Source organism: Mesoplodon densirostris, chromosome 3, assembly GCF_025265405.1.
Source record: "Mesoplodon densirostris isolate mMesDen1 chromosome 3, mMesDen1 primary haplotype, whole genome shotgun sequence".
Taxonomy (NCBI): Eukaryota; Metazoa; Chordata; class Mammalia; order Artiodactyla; family Ziphiidae; genus Mesoplodon; species Mesoplodon densirostris.
The window spans coordinates 114,496,030-114,519,079 of NC_082663.1; the positions used below are offsets into that span (position 1 = coordinate 114,496,030).

A 23,050-nucleotide genomic window follows, 5' to 3' on the forward strand; every position below is an offset into this window, starting at 1 on the left:
CAAAGCCTTGAGGCCCAGCTTCCCTTCTGGCCCTTAACCAGTGGGTGGCCTCCCTCATCCTGAGTGAAAGGGGACTGCAGGCCTCAGTACTGGGGGCTGAAAGAACAAGCCCTGGGATTCCTGGGAGGCTGGGTTAGGATTTTTGGTGGAAGTATACTAAGTCTGAAGTTGGCCCCAGGATCCCTTTTGGCAGTGGAGGGGAAAGGTGGGACTGACCCCAAGAACACAGGCTGCTGCCTTCCTCTGCTCTGCCTGCCAGCAGGATCCCAACAAAGCTGAGATCTGTCCCTTGGGGCTTAAGTCGGCTAGGCTAGTCCTGAAGGAGAGGAAGGGATTAGCCTGGTTGGGGAGGTGATATTAGTACATAAACCGTGCTGAGGCCTTGGGTTTCTGGCCTGGCCTGTCTCACCAAATAGCATGAACATAACTTAGTGGGTCATATCTGTGAGAGCCTTATAGAGATCACAGACCAGAGATTATTTTTTTAAATACCAATATCAGACCCCCATCCCTTATCATTCCCAAGAATTCTGACTTAAATGTTCTGGAGTAGGGCCCCAGGTACCTGTACTTTTTAAAAGCCCTCCTGCTGGAAGCCAGGCTTAAGAACTACTGCCATAGGGTAGGAATAAAGATGCAGACGTAGAGAACGGACTTGAGGACACAGCAGGGCAAGGGGAAGCTGGGACGAAGTGAGAGAGTAGCAGTGACATATATACACTACCAAATGTAAAATAGATAGCTAGTAGGAAGCAGCCGCATAACACAGGGAGATCAGCTAGGTGCTTTGTGACCACCTAGAGGGGTGGGATAAGAAGGGTGGGAGGGAGGCTCAAGAGGGAGGGGATATGGGGATATATGTATATGTATAGCTGATTCACTTTGTTATACAGCAGAAACTGACACAACATTGTAAAGCAATTATACTCCAATAAAGATGTTAAAAAAAAAAAAAAAGAACTACTGCCATAGACCTTTTCCTCTGATCTGCTAAGACAGTAGTTTCTGGCTTGGTCCTCCCTGGAAGTTGAGGGAGGAAGGGAAGGCCTTCCAGCCTGGGTCCGTGACCTAAACAAAGGCTGGGAGTGTGGGTGGGAGCACCCTGCAGCTCACCCCTTCTCCCAAAGCAGCCAGGGGACCGACAGGTTTCTGCCAAGCCCTCCGCCTGGCATAGGTGGGAAGGGCAGTTTGAGAAGAGACCCGGAGGCCATCCTGTGGTTTGGAGGCTGCTGTGTGAAGCTGTATCTTCCTCAGGCCTGGGGCCAAGAGGCAGATGGAGGGGCAGTCCGAGAAGTGAGGGTTTCCCCTAGGCAGGCTGTCTTGAGGTAGAAAGCTGAAAGCTGTGTTTTCAGGAAGTCAGAGTCCCCAGAAGTCGGCCAGTGGGCAGGGACATAGGTCTTTAGGACCCTAGAACTAGTGATGGTGATTAAACTCAGCAGACACTTGAGAGCACCTACTAGGCCCAGCCTAGTGCTAGGGGCACAGAAAATGCAGGCCCTATCCCTGGGGAGCTTGTCCTCTGACTGTTAGCAGGATGCAGGTGCTATACAGGAAAGTGTCCGTTATGAGAGGCGCAGCCGCTTTGCCACTAAGGAGCTCTGTGACCTTGGGCAAGTAATAGCTTCTCTCTGAGCCTCAGGGTCATCATCTATAGAGCCCTGCCCTGCAGTTACTGTTCTGTAGATATGACTGTCCTGTCCTGAGGCCTGTGGAGCCTGAGGGTGGGGGAGATCCCGCACGTGAGTGGAAGTGAAGCTGGCCTCCCTGGGATGGAAGCCTGGGTAGTCCCAGAACAGGGTGGGCAGGAGCTGGCCTCCTTTTTAGGCCCTGGTGACAAACTGTATATACCCCTAGGTGAGAGAATGGGGCTGCTCTGCAGGTCCACAGCGGCCCTTCACCAGTGCTCAGCCTTTCACCCCTGAGACAGGGCCCAGGAGAAGGAGGTGACCCTGTGAACAAACAGCCTCTGCCACCAGTGGATTGTCTTCCTGACCCAGGGTCTGTGAAAGTTCCTCTATAAGGATGGCCTTCCCTAGGAAAGGCAGCGAGTGGAGGGTGAGAATGCAGTATATCTGCTTGACCCATTGCTTTTGAAAATGGACCCCTTCCTCCCTGGGTGAAGGCAAGGGTGACCAGATTGTGCTGGGGTGCAAAGCCACAGGATAAATTAAGATGCATTCTTGGAGGAGCCAGAGGTGTGACCCAAATGTTTGAAATAACATATTTTATATTAAAACAATGATGGCGTATGTTGTAGCAAAATGCTCCCAAACTTGAGAAGTAAAACAGGAGGCTCCAAAAAAAAAAAAGTTTTTTGCTTGCCCCTGTGGTTTTGAGCGGTGTTTCTAGCCAACAGTTCCTCTGCTACCCTGGGAAGCAGGCAGACAGTGAGGGGAACCCTTCCGCTGGGCTAAGCGCCTGCTCTCTGAGCCTCCCACTGCCTTCCTCTGGGGTGGGAGGCAGAATCCACTTCTCGTATAGTTGGAAACATTGCTGCTCCCGCCAACTGGAAAGGCCTCCTGGCCTCTGGGACTTGTCTTGCAAAAGAAATGTGTGTAATAAATTCTCTTTAAGAGCAGGAAGTGCTGTTATCCTCGTGAAAGAGAAAGAGATGTTGAGTGTGTGTATGTGTGTGTGTGTGTGTGTGTGTGTAAATGTCTGACCAAATTAGCCTAGTGGTAGCTTGAATGGGACTGGGAGGCTATTTCCAGAGCCCTTCTCTGGTGTTTTAGGCCTAATTTTAAGTATCTACGTATGCTCTTGGCTGAGATACTCTTTATCAGTTTCCAGCCCAAGAAAGAGATTTTTTTAAAAGAAGAAATAGCTGACTGGTTTGCAGGCAGCATTACTTTGGTTAAAGGACAGTGCAGACCTTAGGCAAGTGGTTTAACCTCTCTGAGTCTTGGTCTCCACATCTGTAAAGTGGGAGTAATGTGAATTGGGTGAGATTGTATATATATAGCGTTTAACACAGCACCTGGCATACTATAACAGGGCCATCACTTTTCACTATTAGCTGTTCTTTCTAATGAGATGAGGTGCTCAGAAAAAAACTGTGATTTCAAATGAGGTACCGGTCGTAATTTTACTTGGCTCTTTCAGAACAGACTGTCAAACATCCTTTGGGAGATTAGAGGGAGGGGGCACTCCTAGCTTTGCATTGGGACGTTTGATGTGGACAGAGTCAAGGAGAGGCAGTCCTGGCCAAAACCATTTTCATTGGCTTTGGAACAGTGACCAAGACCAGTTCCTGAGTTCCACCTGGAAGAATGCTTTGGGCCAGCCCTCTGTCTGTACTCTCCCTGCTAGGAGGACAGGACAGGAAGTTTCAGAGTTTAGTCATACTTCAGACCAATCCTGGCGTTCATTCATTTACTCACTCACTTGTTCCACAAGCATTTCTTGAGTACCTGCTATGTGCCAGGCACTGTGCCACAAACAGGCACAATGATAAGCACGACACATGCAGTCTCTGCCTCTCTCAGCTTGACTATTAGAGGAGATGGACATGAAACAAACAATTACACAGATAATCATATTCTGTAATATGATAGGTGTTGGAGCTTTTCCTTAAGTGACTGAACTTCCCCTTGTGCCTCTTGGTCTGAAATACACTATGATATAATACTTCACCCTTGAGAAAAGGAAGCAGAAACTAAGGTCCCAGGATGAAATGTTCAAATAACATTCATAAATCTTGTGATCATATACAGAAACTCTGAGCACAGCAGAGTGAAAGTTGCCTGTTGTCATTGTTTTTATTTGCTTTTGGACATCATGTCAGACTCCAGACATGACATGCTTTCTGGCATAGCCCGTTTTTGGTTCTTCTGGGGAAATCGGTACAGAAAGCTCGATCGACTTTTCAATGCTTGTGGTCTTCAGTCTTGGGAAAAGGAGCCAGAGGGCAAGCCACGTGCAGTTTCCCCGCATCTGGGCAGAGCAGGGTCTTCAGCTCCCTTCAGAGCTGCGTTGGCACCTCTGGCACTCACATTGGTTACTAGATTAGAGTTTTAGACCTTTAAACATTCTTCATACTGTTTGAAGAAGCTACAATGAACACCTCCCAGGCAGCTCAGCAGAACTTGGTTGCTAGGCAGCAGACCTTTAAAGACGATTTGTTAATTTCTGCCAAAAGAGAAAAATAGTAAACATTCACATTCTTAGAAAATTGCTTGTTTTCCAGCTTCCACCTTCCTTGCCATGGCAAGGCCTCCAGTTCATCAGTGTCCATTTTATTCCTTATTTAGTTTTCATAAATAATTCAGAGGCATTTTAGGAGAATAATCGAGCCTTTTTTTAAGCCTAACCGTTGGCAGTTCAAAACAGAAAGATGTTTGGGTTGCCGTATTTGTGGACAGGTTTCATATGAATGTACAGGGGTTCCTTTGGAAGGTACAGAGTACTGAGCTGTAGCCTTGGGCGGCTACCCAGAAAGGTGGTAGCAGATCCATGGGAGGCTCTTGAGTAGTTTACCCTTAGTTAGCACCTAGCATGTGTCAGGTCCTGCGTGCACTGCTGCAGCAAGAGACGAGGAGATTCCAGTACAGGGGCTGTGGAAGTTCAGAGGAGCCCAGAACTCAGCCTGGCATCAGGGAAGGCTTCCCAGAGCAGATGTGGGCTGGACTAATACCCTAAGCGTGAAACAGGCTGCTCCCACTTTGGCAGGGAGAAGAGTGTCCCAGCAGGGTCCTCTCATGTGCCAAGGGTGAAGAGTACTTGGGAGGGAGACTACCTGTGCATCCTTGTGGCCGTGGGGCCCGGTAGACTCTGCAGCTCAGCCTGAGGGCAGTGGGAAGACAGTAGAAAGCTACTGGAGAACTTGGAACTTGCGAAGGTCACTGTCTGATTTGCATATTCCAGCCCTTGGGGAAACCACTTGATTTGGCTTAGGGTTAACTCAAGGGCATTGGCAATGAGCCGGTGGCCAAGACGGGCTGGGGCTGTGCAGGGGTGCTGAATGGCTCCGGTGTTGTCTATCGGGGTTCCTTTGCCACTTCCAACATGAAGGACCTTGTGTAGGTTATTAAACTAACCTGAGTCCCGGGTTTCTCAACTGGAAAATAGGGATGATGGTAGCACCCACCTCACAGAGTTGGTATAGGGACTAATAATTCAAGAACAGCCATTAGACTGGTGCTGGGCACACAGTGCTCTTTAAGTGTTGACTGGTACCATTAAGGTAGTGCTGCCCTTCCTGTGCTTCCTTCAGTCCTCTGCCCAAAAGGGCCACTGGTGTCCAGTCTGCCCCCTGCTGCCTGAGTGACCGCAGATGAAACTTGCGACTCTTTTGGGACTGGACTCTTTTTCTCTCTCTCTCTCTCTCTCTCTCTCTCTCTCTCTCTCTCTCTCTCTCTCTCTCTCCCTCCCTCCCTCTCCTGAATCTCCCTGACTGAATTGAGCACGGGATCCCTTCCAGCTCTTGAGTTCTCAATGCCAAGCCTGTTCCTAGGTCAGGGCCACCTCTCCCCCCGCTGGTGTGGCTTGGCACTCTGTCTGTGCCTTACAGACTAGGGCTGCCTCTTGCTCCACTCAGTCCACATGCTTGGGTTATTTCAGCTCTGGATATATCCATGATGTGTATCACCTGTTCATGGGGGTTCAAAAAGCATTGCCAAGGAGCCAGCTGGGGGCCCTGAAGGGCCCTTTTAGTCATTCATTCATTTAATCATCACTCAGTCACTATTTATTGAGCACCTACTATGTGCCAGTCACTCTGCCAGGCATTGAGAATGTTGCAGAGAATAGGACAGGTGTGGCAAGAGAGATGACAAGAAGCAAGCAACATGCATACACCAGTTAATTTTCAGGAGTATAAGTACTGAGACATGAGGTAGAATGATGGGCTGGAAAGTGGCTCTGTCGGGTGGTTGGCGGCCCTGAGTCAGGGTGATCAGGGTGATCCCTCAGAGGTGACATTTAAACTACAGCCCAGGATCAGGGAACAGCAAGAGCTTTCAAACTCACCTGTGCCTTTTTGGAGGGGCACACAGTGACACTTGGCTCTTGAATGGTTGATTTCCGGTGCAAGATGACAGGCTTTCACTGTTGGGCGGTTCCTTTTGGCATCAGAGCAACAGGGCATTAGATGTCGTACCACGTGGCTTGCCAGGGTTGGGAGAACTTTGAGACAGTCACCAGTCCACTGTGGGTTCAGTTTACCCCCACCAGGTCCTATACTGGGCCCCAGAGGGAAATAACCCAGCCCCAGCCAGCAAAGGGAGGTGCCGAAGGATACCACAGAAGCACCCAGTACCTGAGTTTGTGTTCTTCTATCAGCCGTCCTGCTACTTGCTAATAAGATATGCAAATTATCAGGGCTGTGAAATCTTTGCACATTTCATCTTCTGTTTAATTAGCATTTAATCGTAATCTCATTTTAATTTTTTCACACTGGCACCCTAATTAAATGTTAGGGTGTTAGTCTTAACAATTAAATTATATTGGCAAATAGAGTCTTCAAGAAACTTGACCTTTTGCAAGCCAGAGCCCTCTCTAGCTAGATGCAGACATTAATTAGTTTTCTGCAAGATGCTGCCTTGAGCCCCCTTGGTGCCCCCATTTCAGTTGTTTCCTTGTGGTTACAGCCCTAGATTCAAGTGAGACACACAGCCAGCGGGTGGGGCCTCCTGCAGGCAGAGATTACCACTGAATGGCTTGTCACGAGCCTCTGGAAGGCCAGTGGATGCTGATTCTTCCGGGGAGGGGAGTGGGCTTGGAGCTGGGTCTGAGGCCTGGAGGACTCCTTGAAGTGGTTTCTCTTCTCTCCACAATGTGAACTCTCCTTTAACTTGTGATTCTCATGTGATGATCACTGGGAAAGTTGGTACCAAAGCAAGTCACACAGTGCCCGGTGCTGCCACCAGGTCCTACAGCAGCCCTCTGTGGAGGACCCAGTGAGGCCGAGCAGCCAGGGCAGGTGAGGCACTGCCACTGCCACTGAGGCTTGCCTTGGAGGTTGCTCTGGGGTGGGGGCAACAGACAGAATGTGGGAAGAGCTGTTTCCCCCCGAGTGAGCAGGTGCTCAAAAGAAAACCAAAGCATGAGGGTGCGTCCACTCATGGCTTAGCCCTGAGGGAATTTGGATGGGCTTGATTGAGAAGGAATTCAACACACTCCTCCTACCGCATCACAAACAGAGAATGGTACTTCAGAGCTCCCACCGAGCAGGGCTCATGGTATACTTATTTTTGTTTGTTTTGTTTTGTTTTTTCATTTTTATCGAAGTAGAGCCGACTTACAATGTTATGTCAGTTTCAGGCGTTCAGCAAAGTGAACCAGTTATACATAGACATATATCCACTCTCCTTTAGGTTTTTTCCCCATAGAGGCCATCACCATATCCTTGTTCTTGAGAGACCATGGAGACGCTGACCCATGAGAGGCTGTTCTCTGGGCTGCCCCAAACCCTGGGCTCTCCCTCAGCTATCTGCATGAGGCCCTGGCACGTAGTTGCCTGGACTCTTTGACACTTGTGACTGTGGTAGCAACAGCAAACATAACTTTGAATCTTCAGCAGAAATTTCTGAACAGTCACTTCACGGCAGTATTGCATTCACAGAAGCCTTTCTGCCGTCTGATTTTTCCTCACTGTTTTTGCTTTCCTCAGCAAGTCTTTCCTCTTCTCTCTGAGGTCCACTACTGTCCAGCACTCAAATTCTGTCCTGGAGCAGGTCAGAGCACATAAATTCAGTCCAACACATTTATTGAAGATCTTCTGTGTGCAAAGCACTGTGCTGGGTTCAGAGAAGATGCATTCTTGTACTTATTGCTTTTGTCCTTATGTACGTTTTGTACATGCTTTTGTACATTCTTGTACTTATTTTTGAGTGAGTGGGCTTTCTGCATTTGCCTTTTCCTGCCCTGGCCTGTGAAGCAGATCACACTGAGGCAATCTGAAGCCATTCTCTCTCCACCTTTGCTCCCACAGGTTTTCCGGACAGACTTGATCACAGCCATGAAGATTCCAGACTCATACCAGCTCAGCCCGGATGACTACTATATCCTGGCAGACCCATGGCGACAGGAATGGGAGAAAGGTGTGCAGGTGCCTGCCGGGGCAGAGGCCATTCCAGAGCCCGTGGTGAGGTGAGCCGGGAAGCCCAGGCCAGGGGGGCCATGGGCAGGGGATGAAGGGGAGGCTAGGACCAGTCAAGGGATTCCTTTCTAGTGTTTCTCTATTCTTAGATTCTTTTGCCCTAAAAAACATTGCAGTGTTCCAGAAATACTGCAGGCCAAGAGTTTGAGCTTGGGCGCAGCTCTGGAGCCAGACAGCCTGGGTTCAAATTGCCCGTCCTATTCAGTGCGACCTTGGGCCAGAAATGTCATCTCCCTGGGTGTCCGTTTCCTTACGCGTAAAATGGGAGTGATAACAATAGCACCTGCCCCATGCAGTGGTCGAGATGATGTAGAGGAACAATGCATGGAAGGTCCTGGACACAGGACCTGGCACACGTGAGCACTCAGTGAAAACTGGCCATGGATTAGCTTGATGTCGATCCAAACTGGGTCCCACCAGAGGATCTTCTCAGGGAAATCTCCAGGCTTTTAACTACTCCTTAAGATAGGGATAAGCCATGCTCTTGACTTCTTCAACCTTTTGAAGGAGTTCTTAGCAGGAGGGAATCCAGTGCCTGGCACACACATCAGATGTTCACGAAGCAGTTACTATGACCAGACTCTGAGGAGGCCCTCCTGCCAGGGCTGGGCCAGGGTTGGGTCAGGGATGAGTCCTCTTTGGGCTTCGGTGCCTTCTGCTCTTGTAGGTCAGAGAGACTCCTGGTGCTCTTGTCGGGAGGTGGCCTTGTGGCTGTAAGCCTTGCATCCAGTGACAGAGTTCAGCCAAGTGCTTCTTTCTGCACCCTGGGAAACCCTCCAAGTCATGTCTTGAGACACAGGGGCCTACTGTCCTGGCCTCCTCTGCCCACCAGCTTGCCTGGGCTGGGCAGCTTGTGTTATTGGCAGTTCATTCCCGGCCTTGGCAGCCCTGTGGCTCTCACTTAGGCTCATTTTGACCAGGCCTGGGGCAAAGATCTCAGCTGTCACCTCCCTTGACATTGGCACTGTTGCTTCCTGGCAGCCACACCTATGACTGGCTCACAGACACCCAATGCCTGCCTGATGCCAGGCCTATGCTGGGCATGGGATTACAGAGGCGAAGCAGACTCTTAAGCCTCACTCGGTGCTCAGTGAGGATTGGGTGTTGGGCAGTGCTCAGCCTCCTGGGCTCCCAAGGGCTGAATGCCTACCAGCTCTTGTCTTCAGCCCTCTGAGAATCAGGGAAGCTCCAGGCCTCTCTGGACAGGAGTGTATGTGGGATTTAGAGAAAGAATGTATTCTCCACATCCTCTGCCCAGGGCCAAAAACGTGGGTCAGCCTCCTAGCCAGTTTCGCACCCTCACCTCTGCAGACTGAAGGACTGTTACTGACCTCTTTGAACCTGTTTCCTTCTCTGTAAAATGGGTCTAAAAACAGTACATGCCTGATACTGTGGTGGTGAGGATTAAATGAGAATTCACATGCCAAGGGCCCAGGATAATGAGGCAGAGGGGTGGGCCACCAGCTGGGCAGAGAGGAGTGAGTCCTGATGAGGCTCAGCCCAGCAGTCTATCCTCTGTCCTTGGTGTCAATGTCAGGTGGTTCCAGAAACATCTGCCAGCCTGGGTAATTACTTGCAGATGCCTCCACACCAGTAGCTTGGCTTCAGTTGGTGTTTTACCTGTTGACATCAAGACGAGAGCATGTGTTCAGACAGCTCTGGCTCTACTAGGTACATTCCCCGCATACACATGGCTGCTCTAGGCTGACAGGAGCCAGGCACTCCTGGACTATCCATACTCTTTGGAGAGGATAGACTGGAGGGGGAGGGATGCTCTCGTGGAGGTATCTCTATGCCCCATCTTTCCCTGTCTCCCTCCAGCCTGGTCCCTGCATCTTCTGGGGTGCCTTCCACTGCACAGCCCTCATCTGGAAGCCAGCATGGCAGCCATCATGCTCAGAATTGTTACAGGAACTCTGTTCCTGAGAACTTGCTATGCTGAGCCTGTTACACTCATCTTCTCATTTAATTATCATATTGGCCCTCTAAAGGGCATATTGCTGCCCCCATTCTACAGATGAGGAAGTCAGGAAATTCTGGGGAATTCCCTGCCTGACCGCCGCCAGGGCTTTGTGGGCTGGGCCGGGAAAACACAGGCCACGGGAACAAGCCCTGGGTTGCCCCTGTGTGGCCCAAAGAGAGTCTTATGCCCTGATCACCCTGGCTTGCTGACTCTGCCCTCCCCTGCTGCTACCCTGGCTCCCTCCATCCCTCCCTCCTTGCCCAGGCCTCCCTGGCCCTTGAGCAGGTCTGCGCACCTCATGGTCTGAAACTTCTCTGGATAATGAGAACCTCTCACTCTCAGATCATGAACTGAGGGAGGGCCTACACTGCTCCCTCGGTGTGGCCAAAAGACTCAGCTCAGGGCAAAACCATCCTCTGGTGTCTGTCTGGTCTCCTGGAGTAGAGAGCCCTCCCCTTTTCCAGATCCCAGCCCAGCCATCCACCTCCTCCCAGCTGACCTCGGTCTTACTGGCTGCAGCTGAGACTGAGGCCTTGGCCTAGGGTAAGGTCTGTCCACCCTTGATAGGAGTGTTTCCTCCACAGTCAGAGCCAGAAGAGGCCAAACAGATGAAGATGAGAGCCCCAGGAAGTACAGGAAATGCCTTTTTTGTTGTGAGCCCTTTAACCTCAGCTTCCCAGAGAAAGGAATGTGATCTTGGCCCCAAGAGGTCTGGCCAGGTGGCAGCTGACTGAGCACACAAGTGTGGGTAGTTATGCCAGTAGGTGGTGGGCATTCGGGCAAGAGTTATCCAAAACCCCAGCTAAGCATATGCTGGGGGCACAAACAAAGCAGGGTCATGGCAAAATTACGGTGTTTTTCAAAGAATATGTTAATTTAAATAAGAGCCTCATGAGGAAAGGCAGAATTTTGTAGGACCAAGAGTACTAATATTCCTTCTATTTGAAATGATCTGGGGGGCGGTGGGCATCCCGTCATTATCTTTGCCTAAGACCTTCCTTAATCTGGGCATCTTGTGTGGGAAAAGGTGGTGCCAGGCCCTTTCCCTTTCTCCTTGTCTCCCTCAGTCTCCTCTGGGCCTCCCTCCTGCCTGGAGGCCATTCTGCCTCCCTGTCTCCTTCATCCTTCCTGCCCCCCTTGCTGACACCGGGGCATTTCCTGGCGCCCAGGAGCCCTCCCCACAGCTGAGCCACGTCTGTGCATCCAGAGCCCTGCCTTCTCCTCCCCAGTCGGCGCTGAGTCACAGCCCCTGGCAGCCCTGCCTTCGACCCCAGGAGGCCTCTCGGGCAAGTAAGGGGCCTCTCAGCCCTGGCAGGGCTGGCCAGATGGAGGCCAGGCTCCGCAGCAATAACCATGGCAACTGGTAGGGGGTGGGAAGAGCTGGCATTCTGAACTGGCATCAGGAACCGAGGGGCAGCACACAGCTGATCCAAGAGAGGAAGCTGTGCTCTCCCAAGGCAAAACACCCTCATATTCCATTTCAGAAGAAGCAAAGTGTATATCTTAAAATACATACTCACACACATATAGTGCTTACTACATGCCAGGCACAGTTCTAAGAGCTCTACATGTATTCATCCATTTAATCCTCATGCCAACTATAGAAGGTAGGCGCTGTTATCATTAGCCCATTTTCTGGGGCACAGAGAAGTTAAGTGGCTTACCCAGAGTCACACGTTAAGTGGTGGAGCTGGGCTTGGAGACCTCACCCTGCAGTCAGGGCACTTCCAAGCTACCTCAGAGGCAGAGCCATGGCCTGAGGGTGGGCTGACCTGGAGTGTGACCCTGAGACTGTAGCAGGTACATCCTCTTCACCCCAGAGGAGCCCTGGCCTCAGTGCCCCTGAGGTTATTGGTGGAGGAGGGGCCAGAGCTTGTGAGGGCCTGGGAACAATCCCTGGCCTCTCCCCAGCTTTGAGGGGTATGCTGAAGGACCTGGAGGCCAGCTGGCTCTATCCCCCTGGTCCCAAAGTGGCTGGCACTGGACATTGCCCAGGACAGCACTTGGAATGCCTCCTACAGCCTCTGCAGGGTGGGCAGGTGGGAGGAGGGAATGGAAGGAGGTGGGCCCTGCTCGGCATCAAAGTCTCACACCTCACTTGCCCACTAGCTCCTCAGCCAGTCTGGCCAACTTACTAAAGGCCCCCAGACCCAGCAAGAGTAGCAGGCTGAGGGCACCCTCCCCTCACACCTTCTCTTGATTTCCTAGGATTCTTCCACCATTGGAAGGCCCCCCTACCCAGGTGTCCCCTAGCGGCTCCGAACTTGGTGAGGGCTCCCAGCCTGATTGGCCAGGGGGCAGCCGCTATGACCTGGACGAGATTGACGCCTACTGGCTGGAACTCATCAACTCGGAGCTCAGGGAGATGGGTAGGTGACCCGCCAGCTGAGAATGGGGTGGGGGCAGGCCAAGGAGGGTTTTCTTCTAAACCCCAGCATCCTCACCCTCAGAAGGGCAGTGGCCATCACTGGGCTTTGGCACTACACAGGTCTGGGGGGAAAGTCCCTGCTGCATTACTGATTACTGTGCTTCAATTTCTGTAGCTCTCAGATGTGGAGGCAATAATAGCATGTCATTTACACAGTTTGGGGGAATATTGTAGTAAGTGTGACTGTTGCATGAAGATTGAGTGAGCGCTAGGAGTCTAGGATTACAAATGGGGCCAGGGTCAGTTGGTATGGGCCTTCTGGCTGGGGCCCACCATGTCCCAAGAAGGGCCAGCTCTGCCATATTCAGCCACCTTCCCAGGTCCCCCCATTCACATAGCTCGAGCAGTGGGTTCCCCACGGAGCCGGCTGCATCCCAGAGACACTTCCATGGTATCTGTGTGTACACAAGCACGTGTGTGGTCACAAGCAGGGTCTGAGGTCACAACACCACACCAGGCCTCGGGGGCCTTTGAGGTTGCGTGGTCCAGCGCAGTCAGTTTTTGGACCGTGGAGCTGGGGTCCCAAGATAGTGCAACCGGTGAATGGGTGGAAACCCTCCTGTACATCTGCCCCAAGAGGCCAGGCTCCTGACACCCTGCCCTGCTGTCCTCACAGAGAGGCCAGAGCTGGATGAACTGACGCTCGAGCGCGTACTGGAGGAGCTGGAGACTCTGTGCCACCAGAACATGGCGCGGGCCATCGAGACGCAGGAGGGGCTGGGCATCGAGTATGATGAGGACGTCGTCTGTGACGTGTGCCGCTCTCCCGAGGGCGAAGATGGCAACGAGATGGTCTTCTGCGACAAATGCAACGTCTGCGTGCACCAGGTAGGCAGTCCCCATTGCCGTCACCATGCTGTGCGGGCAGGCCTCTGCCTGACCCGGTCACCCTGGCTGTAGGGGTGCAGCAGCACTGTGGGCACGGGCCCCTAGGAAGGAGGGCAAGGGGGTGGAAGGGAATGGCGCGAGCGCCCGTGGTGCCAGGGATACCCAGGGCCCCTCGGCTCAGCCCCCTCAGCCAGATTGGAGTAACGCCCATTGGATGGTCTTTCTGTCCTGTCCTGCCGGCCTCCCTCAGATTCTCCCCACTGAGCAGCCACCCCACCCTCACCATCCTGCACTTACAGTGAGGCAGCACAGTGCAGTGATCCAGGGCAGAGCCTGGAGACAGGCCACCTGGTTTCAAACCATGGCTCTGCCCTGTGCAAGCTATTGGATTTGGGGGTTAGTTTCTTAATCTCTCTGAGCCTCCGTTTCCTCAAGTATAAATAAAAGTAAGTTGTTGTGAGGATTAAGTTCCTTACTATGAGTCATTTGGTTAGAATGGTATAGTAGGAGTTGTTCGTGTTTGTTAACAGTATTGGTATTAAAAACCAGGTGCCGCCTGACTAGGCTCCCCTCTTGATCTTGGGCCCCAAGGCTATAGGTCTGGGGCATCTCTGGGCCTTGTTTGTAGAAGATGTGGAAGACCTGACTGGAACCCAGTGGGCCCACTCTGGCCCTAACGTTGAGGCCCTCCCTTACCCACTTCTGCTGGAATAGCACCCAGGGAGCTTAAAAGGGCTTCACCTGGCTGGCAGGTTGGTAGGCAGTGCGCCACCCTCCTCAATCATCTATGTCCCTTATACCCAGCAGTTCTTAGGTCCATAAGCCCTAGGCATTACCAGAAGGGTGCCCAATCACAGATCCCTGTGAAAAAAGATGAAATCTCTGGGCCTTGTCCTCAGGCAGCTTACATACCCAGATTTGTATTCAATTTAAGGGAGTTCATGGATGCCCCTGAAATCCATCACTGATGAGGAACCTCTGCTGAAGTGACTGTCCTCCCAGCAGAGGGCAGAGCTGAGCCCTTTCACAGAGGACTGTGAGATGGTGAAATTTCAATGCACAACCCACGCAAAGACAATCCCTGGAGCCCTTGCGTTATAGTCCCTTAGGAGATCTCTTTGGCCGAGATGAGTAGCAGTGTCACTCTGTAGCTCCTGGCTTGGGCTGGGACTTGGACTGTTTGTAGCCGAATGCTGACCAGATGCAGATTGGCCAATGCCTCTGACCTGTGACCACCCTGCTCTTTCCCCAGGCATGCTACGGGATCCTCAAGGTGCCCACGGGCAGCTGGTTGTGCCGGACGTGTGCCCTGGGTGTCCAGCCGAAGTGCCTGCTCTGCCCCAAGCGAGGAGGAGCCTTGAAGCCCACTAGAAGTGGGACCAAGTGGGTGCACGTCAGCTGCGCTCTGTGGATCCCTGAGGTGGGCAGATGTGGGGCTGGGGCGGCCCTGGGGCACAGCCGTGGGGAAGTGGGTCTGAACAGAACTCAGAACCCCGACGGCAGAGCACTAGGAGAAGAAGGTGATGGGCCACGTTAAATGGTGGATCTCAGGTGTTGAGCCTGGGAAGAGCTCAGGCAGCAGCCCACAGGGAGCTTTACCCATGGACCTAGGCAGAATTTGGGTGGCTGTTTCCATGGGAAAATGGGATTATGAGCCACTGGGGGATCCAGGTGGAGGTGTGAAAGCTGGACAGAAGTCAGGCAGCCGACTCCAGGGGAATGCAGGTTGTGGGTCTACCCAAATCTAGGCGGTAGTCCCAACCAGTCAAGTGCTTTTTTTAAAATGAAAATAAGCCACATGACCTAAAAGGAAATCAGGTGGGGAGCCTGATTAAAATTGGAGAGTAGGGCTGTGGCTAGAATGGGGGGATGCGCCCAGGTCTGAGTCTAGGGGGGGGACCATGGACTATGGGCTGAGCCCACAGTGAATTAGCAGAGGCCCTGGGCTCCTGTCTTATTTGAAATGTGAAATGCTGACATTCGCTGGCGTTTCAGCCCTCTCCCTGCTGTGCGCCCTGACCCAGAATGAGGCCCCACTCCAATGCTGCCTGTGCCCGGAAGCAAGCCAGGTGGCCCTGTCAGCAGGTGGCCCCTCCCCTTCCTGGGCTCGCAGTCTGAAAGTCCTCGCTGGGACCCACATCACAGGTTTCTGTGGTCATAGTGGTTATGTCAGCGATAGTCACGTGCTGCCACATCAGCATCTTGAAGTCTGGGACTACCTCTGAGTATACCTGGTCTGGGCACAGCAGGGACACAGAGGATCAACAAGGACCCACCATGGGGGCTCTTTGGTTCAGGATCTCTGGACAGGGGCCCTTTTTCCCTCCTCAGGCATGAGCAGTAGGAAGGCAAATGTACCCTGCCTCTGGGGCTGAGGAGTGGGCTGTGCCCAGGAGATGAGCATGGTTATAGCCCTGTTCCCATAGGAGGGGCTAAACAAAGGCACATCCCCCTTGGCCAGGAAAGCCCTGGAGGTCCCCAAGAAGAGATCCTACCATGGGGACCTATAGTCACCACCCAGAAAAATAAGTAAAATAAATTCAAGTTCTAATAAGAACTCTGAAGATGCTATTAACAAAGGCCTGAGGTACAGAAGAGAGGGGGACCTCTCTCATCTGCACATGTACTCATCTCATGTACTCTCTCATGTACTCATCTGCACATGGAAGCATCTCTGTCTTGAGACTCACATAGTCACAGGCACACATACACTCAGTCAGTTACACACACGGAAGCACACTCTCCCAGTCACAGTTTAAGCCTAGCCGCTATGGAGCCCACACTAACACTCACAACATGGTCAACTTGGGAAGTCAGGAAGGACTTGGGAATCTCCCACTGCAGTGTCTGCCCACCGCCTGGTTTCAGCAGACAGGCCCCCCATTTAGGTGACCCCTGGAGGCAGGCTGGGGATGAGAGGCCTGATGCAGCTCCCTGTGTCCTGCCCCAGGTCAGCATCGGGTGCCCCGAGAAGATGGAGCCCATCACCAAGATCTCGCATATCCCAGCCAGCCGCTGGGCTCTGTCCTGCAGCCTCTGCAAGGAGTGCACGGGCACCTGCATCCAGGTACACAGCCCCTTCACCCCGCTGCTGCCCGGGAGCCCATGTAGGAGCCAGCTACAGAGAGGGTTGTGTCTGGGACACCCTGTAAAACAGGCCACTGCCAGCACCCTCCACCTGCCCCATGGTGCTACAGACAGAAGCACTTATGTGCCTGGGACAGGGACCAGAGCCAGCACCCCACCTGCCGGGCACTCCTCCATCCCTAGTTCCACTAGGCATGGGGCACAGGCCTGGGGAGCCAGGCTCACCACCCTGTTACAGTACTGAGGGGGCTTTCCCCAAGAGCAAGGGTCTGTGGGCTTAGTAAATACACTGACCTCTCTTCTGATGTCAAACTTGACATGGGAGAGGGGTAAGAATCAAACTTTTCCTCCAACTAAGCTAACAGGCTCTCCCTACACAGGGCAGGGCTGTGTTAGTTTGTTGACAGTAACGGTTCCCAAATTCTAGGGCGTATCAGTATTACCCAGAGGACCTGTTAAAACACAGATTGCTTGGCCTACCCCCCAGAGGTCCTGATTCTGTAGATCTGTAGGTGGGGCTGAGAATTTGCATATTTCTAGCGAGCTCCCATGTGATATTGATGCTCCTGGCCTATAGGTTGGGAAGTGGGAGGGTCATCCTTTCTCTCCCTTGTCTCTTCAGGAACAGTTGTCCTTGTAAACACTAGATGTACCTCCACCCATTTATAAGACTTTCAGAACGGTTTGTGAGTGCAGCGTAAACGGCCACTAATATTTCGATGGGTTATTGCTGAAACAGTTGTCAGCTGCCCACAGCCATCATCCCAGGTAACTCAGGCCCTGAGTTGTCCCTAACTGCCTGGACAGGAGAAGAAGGAAGGGACCCAACTCCAGCCCCTCTTCCCAGAGGACAAGGGAGGGGCACAACTCCCCATCTTAGATAACACTGCAGGAGTAGAGGCAGGGACCCATCCACAGCCTCTTTCTTTTGATGCCTCAGATCCAAAGTCATTGTCCACACAGAAGTGCAGCTTGTCCCCAGAGGGGTTGTCAGTCATCTGACTGTTGACTTCACCAGGGTATATGATGCTGTCCAGCTCCCCCAGAGCTCCCCTTCCCATCTTCCGTGACTCCCTCCACAACCTGCAGGATGTTGGCAGCCCGTGCCATTTTGTTTAGGGTCTCACCAGCGTTCTGCATTCTCAGTGTAACCCTAGGGGATGCCCCACATTCTTCTTCCCTCCCACCAGGGCTCCCTTCATACCTCACGCTGCCCTTCCTCTCCCTCCAGTGTTCCATGCCTTCCTGCGTCACGGCATTCCACGTCACATGCGCCTTTGACCACAGCCTGGAAATGAGGACTATATTAGCAGACAACGACGAGGTCAAGTTCAAGTCATTCTGCCAGGAGCACAGTGATGGGGGCCCACGGGGTGAAACCACGTCCGAACCCGTGGAGCCCAGCCCAGCCAGTGAGGACCTGGAGAAGGTGACCCTACGTAAGCAACGGCTGCAGCAGCTGGAGGAAGACTTCTATGAGCTGGTGGAGCCAGCCGAGGTGGCTGAGCGCCTGGACCTGGCTGAGGCGCTGGTCGACTTCATCTTCCAGTACTGGAAGCTGAAGAGGAAAGCCAACGCCAACCAGCCACTGCTGACGCCCAAGACCGATGAGGTGGACAACCTGGCCCAGCAGGAGCAGGACGTCCTCTATCGCCGCCTGAAGCTCTTCACGCACCTGCGGCAGGACCTGGAGAGAGTGAGTCCCCCTGCCGCCCCCCAACCCGCCTGCCCGGTGGGCAACCCAGGAGGCCTTTCCACCCCTCCCTTGCTGCCCTGGAGCAGCCATGGTTCACCAGGATTCACATTGTGAGCTCTGGCCAAGGCGCCGAGGGCCTCGGGGTCTCAGACAGGGTTGGGGTAACTGAGAGTTTGTAGAACAGGGGAGGATCCAGCTCTGGGGTCTCTGAGTCCCTCTCGTCCCAGCCCTTTTGCAGGCCTGGTGAAGGGTGGGGCCCCTGCCAGGACTGTGAGGCTGGGAAACACCAGGGCTGGGGCAAGGACCCAAGCTTCTGACTCCTGGTGGTCTCTGTGGGCCCTGCCTGGTCCCAACACATGCGCTTTGCTTAGAGTCGGAGGCAGGGGAGGAGCTGGGAATCACCAGTGAGTTGAATCAGTGTAATAAGCACGTTCTGGGCCAAAGCAGGGAAGACAGGTGAGAGTGCAGCGCCTGGGGGTGCTGGATAGAGGGAACAGTGTGAGCAGAGGCACGGGCTGGAGACCAGCTGCGGCCTGTGTGGAGTGGAAGGATGGGGCTGGGTGGGTGGACCAAAGTGTGTCTGGAAGCTGCCGAAGTGTTTTAAGTGGGGACTCTCCTGCTGTGGCTGCAGATTCCAAATGCTCACCCTGGAGGTGGAATCATAGGGCCCAGATGGAGTGAGTGGGTTGGCCAGAAGCCCTCAGCTGTGCCCTGGGAGGCAGGTGATCTTGCTTTGGTCCAGGCGCATCGCTTTGGGGGCTGAGTGAGATGAGGAAGATGTGCAGACACCTCGGTTTTGGGCTGGGCCGTGGAGGTTGGGGACCAGTGAGAGTTGCTTTCCTAGAGCATGGAGGCCCCCCAAAGCCTCTAACGCCTGCTGTTCCTCCCAGAAAGAAGGGAAAAGAGTCCTGCCTTCTGTGGAGTGTGCCCTCGAACTTGGCTTTTTTGGTACCCCTCCCCTGACTCCTCCAGCTGATAAAGTACCACCCCCCAAGTTGGGGGCACCCCAAGGATGAAGCAGGGTGTCCCAAGTCCTTGATCCAGTCCTCTGAACCCCAGGTGCTGTTCTGGCCTCTCCTCTGGGGGACACTCAGTTCTAGGATTCGGAGTATGAGGGGTCACGTCAGGGGGACACAGACTCACATGCCCGCCCGCTGCCCAGGCCATGCTGGGAAACAGCCGGGGTGGAAGCATCAAGGGGGCTTTGTGTGACTTAAGGCAAGCTGCTTTGCTTAGGCGTGTCTCAGTTGGCGAGTCTGTAGAATATGGTTAGAGCAGTTCAGCAGATGTTGTGCTGTGGGCTGGGCGGGGCGGGGCAGGGGGGCATGGAGGTGGAGGCTCTGAAACTGGACCCGGCTTCTCCACCCTCCTGCACCCCACGCATCTGCCCTGAGGCCTGGTCACGTGGAAATGACCCTGTTGGCCTGGGAGGGAGCTTACTGCCTGGCAGCCAGCCTGCCACCAGGTCAGAAGGTAGGGGGCAGGGGGATCACCAAATGTCCACGGCTCCAGCCAGGACAGAGAGCAGGGCCACCTACGCTGCAGTCACTGCTTCCTGGGTAGCCCAGCCTACTGTCTACCAGGGCCATCAGGTACAAATCCTTCTGAGACCAAAGCTGCTTCCACACTTGTCCTCAGGCCACCCTCGAGTCTCCACCCCCAGGATCTTGAGTACAGACACCCTGCTTTTAGCCCTCCTGTTTCCAAACGACTTATCACGTCTGACCTCCCTGGTCTGTGTTGCTCAGCCCACGTGTCTGGCCCTGGCTAGGCTGCGTGGAGAGGTCAGGGGACGGGCTCACCTATTGAACCATCATCCTGGAAAAAGAGATGAGAGGTTGATAGTGCCCTCCTTAAGGAACAGATGGGGAAGGTGGGCTCAGAGAGGTGCAGAAAGCCTTGGAGGAATGTGAGTTTTCTAGAGTCGAGTTGAATTGGGGCCTGAATAGGGGAGGAGTTTGTCAGAGAGTTGTTGGCTTATTCTCTATTCTGTACATTTCCTGGGCAAAAGTACCCCCTTATCAGTCCCCCGACCTCTCGACCCCATTGTCAACTGGTACAGGTGAAGCCAGGGGCTGAGGTTGTCATGGGCTAGGATACTGAGGTAGCTCTGGGGCTCCTGGGTCTGTGCCTCACAGACCCCTTTGGTTGAGGCACAAAGCCCTCCAAAGTCAGGTGTGAGTTGGTCCACTCTTCCCCAGCAAGAGGAGGCAGGGCCAGCCTTGGAGTCTGTGCAGCTTCTTAGGGCTCAGGAGGGCCCTGTCAAAATGCTGCTTCTCCAGCAGCCTCCAGGCTGGGCTGAAGGGCACCAGCTGAGTGCAAGGCCAGGGAGTGCACAGCCCTGGCAGGCTGAGGAGAGGAAGTCATACAGCCATGCGCCAGTTGACCCCCTCCAGTCCAGCCTCAGATCTTTTCACGGCCATGCGTTGGTGACTCGAGTGAGTGAACAGGGCCGAGAACTGTGCCATGGGGGAGGCTTCCTGCAAAGACCCATGACTGTTAGTGGCCTGGCCAGCAGGCCCAGTCTCTGACCATGACCCTGTGCCAACAGTCAAGAGTATCCAGCCTGTCTCTGGGCACCACGCCCGCTTGGGCTGGATCCATCGAGGATTCAAGGCAGGGGTTGAGACTGAGGCTGTGTGTAGCCTGGGTCTACATTCAGTTCCAGCACTTCCAGCTTTGTGCCTTCTGAGTCATAGTTTCTACTTCCCTGAGTTTCAGTTTCCTTGCCTGTAAAATGGGAATAAGGATCTAGCTGACCTCAGATCCCAGGAAAGATGGGGGATAGAGCTTAGCACACTACCGTCCATTGTTAGTGGTGGTTATTGTTGCTGTTCTGTCTCTTAGAAGGGTGGGCTGCTCAGATGGCGGGCTCCAGGGAGGACAGAAAGGGCAGGCCCAGTGCTAAGGCCCAGGAATCATGCATCCTCCCTGATTGATGTGCCTCCCAAGGCAGGAGTTTTGCTGAGAGAAGCAGGGGTCATGCTACCACCAGCATGAAATCCCATTTTACGGTCAGCCTAGATGTGCTCTCCTAAAATTTCAGCCTTAGGCCTCAGCTGTGGCAGGCGGCACAGGAAGGCACGGCCACCGCAGCCTCCCAGAGTTATTCACAGCTGACAAAAAACTTGCAGCTCTGATGATCAGCGATCAGCCCAACAAACACCGGTTGGTGTCCCCTAGCAACCGTGCTGGTAGTTTGGGCTACGTGGGGCCTCACTGCCTGTGGCTCTGGATCTGGTTACCAGGAGTTTATTGAAGGTTTTACCTGGCCTGAGAGGAGCCGAGAGGGCAGGGGCAGCTCTCAGACACACAGGCCCCAGGGGATGGACATGTAGGAGCTCCCCGTAGCTCTCTCCAGGAGAGGAAGGTCCTGCCCTCCCCACACTCGCCACCTGCTTCCTCGGCACTTGTCACACCCCGTTACTCTGTCCTCACTGCTGGGCTGTGTCTCCTTGACCTCCCACCAAAGCCTGTCTTGTCCCGGGCAGCCGTGCCCTCCAGCCTCCAGCTCGTCAACCCCATGGCTCCCAACTCTAGGGTTTTTTCCAACCCATTAGCCCCTCCACCCACTCAAACCCTGTCACCCCCTCCAACTGTTTCGGGTCAGTAGCCCCGAATCCCCAATCCCCCTTCTTCACCACAGCCTCCCATTCTCCCTGCTCAGTTCCTCCTTCACTGCCCCCTGCTTTCTTCACTTCCACCCCATGTGGCATTAACTCACTGCCAGTCCCTTGCACCTGTGCAAAGACCACACCCCGGGCAGAGCCTCACCCAGTAGGAGGCACTCAGCCCACCAGGAGCGATCCTATAGCAGTGAGAAGGTGAGCCCCCCAGGGTGCCTGCCAGCCAGCCTTGGTGGAACACTAGCCAGCAGCATTCTGGGCTCCCCCATTACCACCTGTCTCCACCCCTGCCCCCCTCCCTCAGGGCTCCCCCGTCTCTTAGCAGACCTCACCTCCTGTTCCTCAGACCAGAACCCTCCAACTCCTTGCCCGGTGGTGCCCTCTGTACCCGTTCTCTGCCCTTTTCTCCCATGTCCTCCCCTCCCCGCCCCCCAGGGATCTCTTTGCAGCCCACACCCCGCAGCACAGGAGTATCTATCTTATCTTCACCGCCTCTCCATCTCCAGGATTCCTCCAGTGTCCGAATTCATTTTACCTTCTCCCATCTTCAAAAGCAAGTCCTCCCTCCCCGTGTCCCCCAAGTCATGGGTTTCTCACCCTCATTACTCTCTCTCCTTTTCAGTCATCCCTCACTGTTCTTACTTCCTTGCTTCTCACTCTGCCTAGGCTCCTGCCACCACCATATTCCAGAACCTTCCACCAGGGCCGCCTACAGCCTCCATCTCCCGTTTCTCCATCCTCATCCCCCAGCCTTCTCAGCAGTGGTTGCCACAGTCAAGCATGCCCTTGGTCTTGAAACACTTTTCCTGTGGATGCTCTGACCAGATTCCCCCCAACACCCCAGTTCTGCTCCCTCTCTGAGTCCTCCTTGGTCCCAGTGATCATGCACCACACTAGGTCTGACCTCTCGTTGCGCGTCTGCTCCACAGCTTTACTCCCCATCAGAAGGCTGGCTCTAGCCCGCACCTCCCTCCCCAGCTGCAGCATCTCATGCCCAGTATGCCCTGTCCCCACCACAACCTCCCCAGGCTCCATGAATGCCCCCTACACTGGTCCATTCTAGCTCAAGATAACTGGCTGGGAGTCCTCCCTGCCCCTCTCCTCTCCTCAGCCCACATCCAGGTTCTCTTTGCAAAACTTGCTGTTATCAAAACAATTTTTTCAAAAAGTAGAACCTGCTTTTATTACTGATCCCTGCTCTAGTTTAGGGGGACTTTTCCACTTGATTCTTTTTTGTACTCTTTGATTTTTTTTTTTTTTAAAGAGAACATTTTGTCTTTATAATAAGAAAAAAACAATGTAAGGAGTCCGATAGCCTGGGTGG

The 23,050-nt window shown here is 53.6% G+C and overlaps 1 protein-coding gene across 8 annotated transcripts in view; it reads left to right on the forward strand.

The window, feature by feature from the left end:
* JADE2 (jade family PHD finger 2) overlaps window positions 1-23,050 on the forward strand; it is a 48,002-nt gene that overhangs the window by 15,746 nt on the left and 9,206 nt on the right. For 7 of the 8 annotated variants that reach the window (XM_060093363.1, XM_060093366.1, XM_060093362.1 and 4 more), the window contains 6 exons: window positions 7,931-8,088; window positions 12,270-12,430; window positions 13,106-13,317; window positions 14,570-14,737; window positions 16,268-16,384; window positions 17,636-18,100. In XM_060093363.1, coding sequence (XP_059949346.1) covers window positions 7,931-8,088; window positions 12,270-12,430; window positions 13,106-13,317; window positions 14,570-14,737; window positions 16,268-16,384; window positions 17,636-18,100 — 1,281 coding nt within the window. The remainder of the gene's footprint in view (window positions 1-7,930; window positions 8,089-12,269; window positions 12,431-13,105; window positions 13,318-14,569; window positions 14,738-16,267; window positions 16,385-17,635; window positions 18,101-23,050) is intronic. The other variant, XM_060093368.1, reaches the window with a different exon arrangement.